Source organism: Mus pahari, chromosome 10, assembly GCF_900095145.1.
Source record: "Mus pahari chromosome 10, PAHARI_EIJ_v1.1, whole genome shotgun sequence".
NCBI classification, from domain to species: domain Eukaryota; kingdom Metazoa; phylum Chordata; class Mammalia; order Rodentia; family Muridae; genus Mus; species Mus pahari.
In genome coordinates, this window is record NC_034599.1 from 48,673,509 (window position 1) to 48,681,532 (window position 8,024).

The window sequence follows — 8,024 nt, forward strand, 5'->3', positions numbered from 1 at the left end:
AACAAACCCTCAGGTTTCCAGGCTGAGACACTCTTTCTTACTTGCTCCTATGGTGATGCAAAAAACATAAAGTTTTGAAAAATTATTCTGATCTCTTGGACATTTTGTTTACGCGTACATACAGTAAACCATCACACCATTACATGTTCTGAAAGTGTTGGCACTTGTGGATGAGCAGTGTCGATCAGGCACAAATTTATTGTACACTGGGTAGATATTTGTTCATTTATAAAATTAGACTTAAAGTATTTGGTAATTAGCTACAACTATTGGCATTAAAATTAAATAGGAGTAAATGAATTTAAATTTAGTAATATTAATATAAAATAAGGTGTGTCTATTTTTTAAGATAGGGTCTCATCATGTAACTCTGGCTGATATGAAACTTGCTCTGTAGACCAGGCTGGCCTCAAATTCACAGAGGTCCACCTAACCTCTATCTCCTAAGTGCTGGAGATTAAAGGCATATGTCTGGTTTCTAACACACCTAGGCAAAATATTTTTGCCTAGAGTAAATATTTGACTGTTTTTGCATGATCGTCCACATCCTCTATAACAATATATTAAAAATAGGTCAATTACACACATATATGTATGCATATAAATGGATTTGGGGATAAGGTTCTACATTCTGGCAGCCTTAAATCTTTAGTTTTCGCTCACTCACAGGGTCTCTCTGCATAGCCACTGGATGTCCTAGAACTCACTTTGTGGGCCAGGCTGGCCCCTAACTCACAGAAATCTGTGTGCCTCTATCTCATGCCCGGTTTTCACACACTGATAATACCTCCTCATAAGGGGAGGGAAAGACCTCCTCTATATCCTTTTACATTCATTAACCACACACGCACATGCACACACACCCTGATAACCAAAGAGTTGAGAGACACAGGGTTGTAGAACTTGCTTGTGCAAGTATCAACTTTTGGGGACCCCGCCTTCCCATCTGTTCTTCCAGCTTCTATTCTGAGTATGGAATACATCTAGCCGTCAGACCAGATTTTAGTCTTTATCCAGCACTAATATAAAAGGTGTCCACTGAAAGTGAAGTCACTCTTTCAACTGAAGTATTTTAGCTTGACAAGTAGACACAGGTAACTGTACTTGAAACCATTAGTTATTCAGCATTTTAAGTCACTCCATTTTGGATGTGATGGAATTGAATATTGTAAAAGTAAAAACAGACTTGTGTGGGGAGGGGCTGTTTGCATTCATTCTCACAAAACAGCCCTGGGATATAAAAATATTGACAATATAAATATTCAAAACTTTCATAGTGACATAATTTATGTTCTTTTCTTCATGGGTACTATTAAAAATACACAAATCTAGAAAATGTACAAGTGTTTATATTTTAAAATACAATGAAATACCCACTTCACCATTGCACAAAATATTTCCAGATACAGCTTTTTTGGTTGAATTAGTTTCCCAAGGGTTTTCTTCTCTATTGTTTATCCTTTAGAGAAATGGTAATTCAGCAGCAGTTCAAGGTAGAAGGATGGAGGGCAAACACCAGCTCACAGCTCCCCTGGTCCATGAAAACACACACTGTCTTCTGATATCTCCACACAGAAATAACAAGAAAAAACTCAAGAAAGTCCTTCTTCATTGTAAATGTAATGGCACGTCCAGAACCAGCAAAACACATGTATTAAGTATGCTTTCTGCACTCAAATCTTTTTAACACCATCCACTTGATTTTCAGAATAACTCCATAGAATTCAATAAATGAGTCTGGTAGGGTCATTTTATAAACCAGAAAAAAAAAGACGAGCAAAGGTAAAGCTGAGAGCTATGTTCTCTGATTCCTTGCTTACTATTCTTTACACTAAGACATTTTGCTTTTTGTACACATAAGGTTTCTATAGTTTAAGCATAAGAGCCTTACAATGTCAAAAAGTCAGCTTCATTGGGAAATTAGATACACTTTGCAGTTCATAGCATAGAACAGGTATACATATTATAAACTATATAACACTGTTATAAAATGTCCTTTCCATGCATGTTCAGGCAGTAAGTTAAAACCTTGAATCCCAGCACACAGAGGCAGAGGCAGGCAGATCTCTTGAGTTGACATCTAGCCTAGTCTACATACTGAGTTTGAGGTCCACAAGGGCTCCCAGAGTGAGACCTGATCTCGACCCCCATGCTCAAAATTAAGGAGCTGGGCATGGTGCCACATACCCAGCACTTGGGAGACTGAGGCAAGTGGATCTGAGCTATATAGGAGAACTATCTGTAAAGAAGAAAAAAACAGTAATATTTTTTAAAAAGAATTGAACTTGAACATTATTTTATTCACTTAACTGAGTATTTTATCTTCCCTTCTACAAATGAGTTTGTATAATAAATTATGAATGCTAAATCGAGTTTCTAACACCATTTTTCTTGTTCAGAACATCTTGTTCACACTTTTACTAGAAATGGGGTAATTTGGAAATTTGAAAAAAAATACTATGTATGTATGTTGATAATTTTGAAAGTAGTTCAAGGTAAACTGTATTTTTTTCTTTGAAAATGTCAGTATATATGCATCGTTAAACTTGGACAATGTGCTATAACATCAAAGTATTTGATATTGAGTGATCCTTTTTCTTTCCTTACAATATTTGCTTAAAGCATCTCCTTTGAACATTTACATACCTTATTAAATATGAAGATTCCAGGAGCAATAAATCCAGGAACAAAAAGGGAATATAAAACTTATTATGTTCCAAGAATGGCAACTCTGCTTCTTTGAAAAGAAAATTTATATTTTAGTCCTTGTCAGTATTTCTGAGACTGCTAAGTACTTCGCTTTTTTTCCTTCTCTAGTTTTGATGCTGGGGATTGGATCTGGGTTTTCAGAACTAAAGAAACATTCTATCACTGAGCTCCAGCTCCAGCCTTCAGGTTATACCTTACGCATCTTCAACATTATTTAGTGTATGGGCCTGCACTTGCTCATGTGTATTTGTATGTGCATGTATATGACAGTGCATGTGGTCAGGGGACAACTTCAAGGGAAGTGGGTTCTTTCCTTCTACCACAGGGGCTCCAGGGATGAAGCTCAAGTCTACAGATTTGGTGGCAAGCTTCTTTACCCAGTGAGTCACCTCATTGACCCTTCAAGTGCACTTTGTATTCAATACTAGTTAACCCAGGAGAATATAAATCCTGATACATTCTTTTCAGCTGGATTACATATGTACAAAAAAACTATTTTCAGCTGTCAAGAAAGATGATTAATACTGACATATCTGGACATTAAGGTCAGCTATATGCTAGCAAAGTGAGAATGGATGTAATTTTGTAGACCCTGGTTTCAAGAGAAAAGTTGTCTCCTTTCCCTCCTAACTTGGCAGACTACCTGGCCTGTTGGTATAAGTGGTGAGACACAGTCCACCAGTTTATGAAACGGGTCTGGATGTCTGAGGGCGTTCACCCCCTGCATCATTCTGCTATAAATGTTGACATCTATCCAGAGTGGCACGGTCTGTCTGTGGTGGCTCTTCGGCAGGTCGGAGTCAACAGAAGCACTCTTTTCTGGGCTTGACTGCTTCCTCAGAAGAATGCACAGTATTTGGAACGAAACCACTTTTAACCCCTTCCCATCCGTCCTGAATACAAATCTCTCCTTTTTTAATAAGTTCATATATGTCTCTTGTCAAGATTGTAAAGGACTCTTCAACGTTTGTAGCGTCCTTTGCTGAGGTTTCTATGTACTTCATCCCATGGTCTGTTGACAGTTTCTCAGCTTCTTCCCTTGACACCTGACGTTGCGAAGCCAGGTCACATTTATGTCCCACCAGTAGGAATATAATCTGAAAAGGCTGTACGTGCATTTTTGCTTCTTCTAGCCAGTCTTTCACATGTTCAAAAGACCGTCGGTTAGTAATGTCAAACACTAAAAATCCTCCAACTGAGTTGCGGTAATAGGAGCGAGTTATTGATCTGAAAAATAAAAAAGGCTGTGTGAGGACAACGCTCTTTCTTCCTCCTTTGAATAATGAAACACCAAAACCAAATTCGCAGATACCGTCATGTCATGTAACTAGGATTTAAAAATCCAATATGAAGTATCATAAGTGAAGGAAATATTCTGAGATTAGCACATGCCCATTTCATATGCTGATAGAATATTAAAATAACATTTTCAGATATATAAGAACTTATGTAGTATATCATCTTACAATATCTTATGAGGTTTTATTTTTAAGTATTTGGTAGAAAAGTTATTACAAAATTGGGTTTAAAAGATATAGACAAATAGAAAACTAGGGATGTAACTCGGTAGAATGCCTACATGCGGGAAGTCCTGAGTTCAATTCCTAGCACCAAATACAATATGTATGGTGGCACACTCCTGTAATCCCTTCCCAGGAGGTGAAGGGAGAAGGATGAGAAGTTCAAGGCTGGGCTGAGAAGCTAACTCAGTTGGTAAAGTGCTTGCCAAGAAGCACGAAGACCTGAGTTTGGTCCCTAGAATTCACATTAAAAAAAAAAAAAAGTATGTGTGGTGGCTCAAAATTGTAATCCTAGCACTTGGGAGTGAATGACAGGCAGACCCCTGGGACTTGCAGTCCAGGCAGCTAGTACACTGAGTGAGTTCTAAGCTAGTGAGAGATGGGACTCAAAAACATAAGGCAGACACCAGGCTGTGGCCCATGCCTTGAGTCTTGGGAGGCAGAAGCGTATCTTGAGTTTGAGGCCAGTCTGGTCTACAGAGCTACCACTAGGACAGCCAGGGCTACACAAATAAAACCTGTCTCAAAAAAACCCAACCAAACAAAAACCAAAAACCCACCACCTGAGATTGACCTCAGGCCTCCACACTCACCACACACATGTGCATGAGCCCCTGCACATATACACAATAAGGTACATATGCATACACACACACACACACACACACACACACACACACACACACACACACACACACATGTCTTCTTTGTCTATCTACATAATGAGTTTGAGGGCAGCCTGAGATACTTGAGACAGAACAAAATAAAACAAAACACAAAACAAACACAAAACAGTGGAGAGGGTGCAATGTGATGCTATTCATATAGTAAATCAGATCTCTCTCTCTCTCTCTCTCTCTCTCTCTCTCTCTCTCTCTCTCTCTCTCATTCTCTCTTTCCCTCCCTTCCTTCATTTCTTCCTTTCTGACCTGAGGACCAAACCCAGGACCTTGTGCTTGGTAGATAAGTGCTTTACCACTGAGCTAAATCCCCAACCCCAGTAAATCAGATCTGAACAGTCTCTCCAGTCCTGTAATCCAGTTAGGCTCTTTGGTCTTCCACACTCCCATCTCTCCTTCAATAGTTCAAGAAATGAGAAGCCTTCTCTGCCAGTGACTCCTTTCTCAAATAATTCCACTGAATTGTTAGCACACTGCTATTATATTTACACCAATTCATATAATGTGCTGACTGAATATGTTTCTGACTCAGTCCATAGTTCCTTGAAGGTCAAACATATTTTATACACGTGTCTTACATCATACTGACTGGTAAATCCTAGATGTCACAGAACGTTTGTCATATAGGACTAACTAATTAAAATGGCGATGGGAAGTACCAAATGCCAAGGACCTCCCGAGGGTCAGAATCCAAGCCGTCAGTGCTCTGCACTAAACTCCCTTACTTGTCCAAGGCACAGAGACTTCTGTGAGGTCCAGTGGGATGCCCTACTGTACCCTTGTACTTTCTGCATTATCCTCATCCCTGAAGCCACAGTAGCTCAGTGACCCAACAGTATGTGTGCCTTTGCTTCTAAGGCAGGGCTTTCAGTTAATAAGTACTACTCTAACAGTCATGAGGCCCCAGGTTCAACACCTAACACTGCTAGGAAAAACAAAACAAAACAAATTTGCTTTCTGGATGCAAGGAAAGTGTCTAACCTCCCCCTTTATTCACTTGCCTCCCGGTTTTTCCTCAAAATTCCTAGCACATTGTCAAGTGACTTCCCTCCCCTCCTGTCCCTTCATCCATCTCTCTTTTTTCATATTTCTATTGATAATTTGGGAGTTTCACATCATGCACCCCAATCACACTCACTTCCCAGTCTTTCTAGGTCCGTTCCCCACCTTTTTGGCCCACCACCCTCCCAAAAAGAAAAAAACCCACAAATTTAATTTATGTTGCCTATACACTCACTGGAGCATGGTCCGACTCCTAGTAGCCAGTCCTTTAAAGGAAACCAGGTCTCTCTCAACCCACCAGAAGCCCAAAATTGTGGAGTGCTACACTTCAGCGTCTTTATTACTATTTTTAAGAGTTCTCTTCTATGGTTTCCTGTCTAGGTTGTTACTGGTCTTTGCTGTAGGGATGGGCTGGGGTTTGTCACCGAAGCCTTCTGCATCCCTCAGCCTTAACTGAGTCTGCAGTCATGTATCCCACCACAAAAATAGCTTCCCTGCCCCTTATAGTCAGGGGAGCACAGACCATGGACATCCATACGGTCTCTGGAGTCAACACTTATATAGACCTCAGCATGGTCTCCGGTGGCAGTATGGACCACTGGACATCAATATGGCGCTCTGCTGTAGCACCAACCATAGACATCATCACAGCCCACAGCAGCAGCTCAGCACAGTGACATCAACATGGCCTCCTCAGGTGGCAGCACAGGCCACCCACATCAACATGGCCCCTGGCAGCAAGATCCATAGATACCAATGTGGCTTCAGGCTATAGACATCTGCATGGCCTTCAGTGGTAACATTTAGCTTTCTCTTACACTTGTCATTGCCTTCAAGTCTCTAGTTCTGCCCCCTCCACTGCACACACCTCTCCCTTCCTCCATCTTTCCCAGCTCTCCATGGCATTCGATGTAGTGGCATTGGAAACTGCAGTGTGTCTCAAAGTTTTTGTTTGGTCTTTGTTTTTTTGTTTTTATCTCTAACAGCTTTACATGCAAATATTCATTGCATTGGTCTGGTTCAGGTGATTTCTGACACACTATAAACATTGAACCATCACTGAGATATCATACTGTTGCCCAGAATTGGGGTGATCTTGTGGCTATACTGGTTGGGGGGTTGGGGAGGGCAGGTTTTGTGCAAGTTCCAGGCTGCCACATACCTCCCTGCCTACAGCACCCACCCCCAACTCTCTGTCTCCCAGCTCAGGCTGCAGTCCCTAAGCTGGGGCCAGCTGGTGGGCCTAGGACTGCCCTATTCAATGATGATATCCAGTTATGCAGGACCAGCTCCTCCACATGTTCCAGCAGCTCATAGATGGAATAGATATTGGGGTGGACCTACTCAAAGCGCTGGGTCTGGGCCCAGATGGCAGCAGAGTTGGCCAGTCCTCCTGGGGCATCTTTCTATTTTTAAGACATGGTTTTCCAAGTCCAGGTTGGCCTGGAACTTCTGTGCAGCCCAGCTGTTTCCCTAGGTCAGCCTCCTGAATGCTATGATTGTAGGCATGCACCATCATGCCAGGCTCCAAGAGCATGAGGACTATAGTACTGTACAGGCACGGATGAGAAGAAAGATCTCCCACCATCTTTGGCAGGATACAAATAAACTATTTCAATTAAGTCGATGCTGTCTTCTTTAATTCTGTGGGATAATTGATTTGTTATTGTTCTGTCACTTATCTGTATGTGTACATTCAGGCAGATGTGCCATGCCATAAGATAACTCTAATTAAGGGTATGTTTTTAGGCCAAAACTTCATCAGCACCAAATCTACAATACTTTCTATAACTTAACATTGGTTAAGTTTATTACATTTATTTGCTTAATGTGTGGATATATGTGTATATGTTACATGTGTATTTGGGTATATGCATACCATAGTGCACATGAAGATCAAAACTTTCAAGGGTGGTTTTCTCTTTCCACTATGTGGGGTTGGGGAGTGAACTCAGGTCCTCAGGCTGCGCCAGAGCAATTTTTAAAAACGAAACTTTTGTGGTTGAAAACTCAATACTGGAGCAGTACTAAGGCTTGGGGTCTACCCAGAAGCGGTCTCCCAGGTCTCAACCGGAAGGCGAGCCATCTTTGCACCGCTGCACTGCCGGGGAAA

The 8,024-nt window shown here is 41.2% G+C and overlaps 1 protein-coding gene across 1 annotated transcript in view; it reads right to left on the minus strand.

The window, feature by feature from the left end:
- Positions 1-1,329: 1,329 nt before the first annotated feature.
- The window catches only part of Rab39a (RAB39A, member RAS oncogene family), a 27,923-nt gene continuing 21,228 nt past the window's right edge, over positions 1,330-8,024 (minus strand). The window contains exon 2 of the mRNA XM_021207748.1: positions 1,330-3,936. Coding sequence (XP_021063407.1) covers positions 3,510-3,936 — 427 coding nt within the window. The 3' untranslated portion in view covers positions 1,330-3,509. The remainder of the gene's footprint in view (positions 3,937-8,024) is intronic.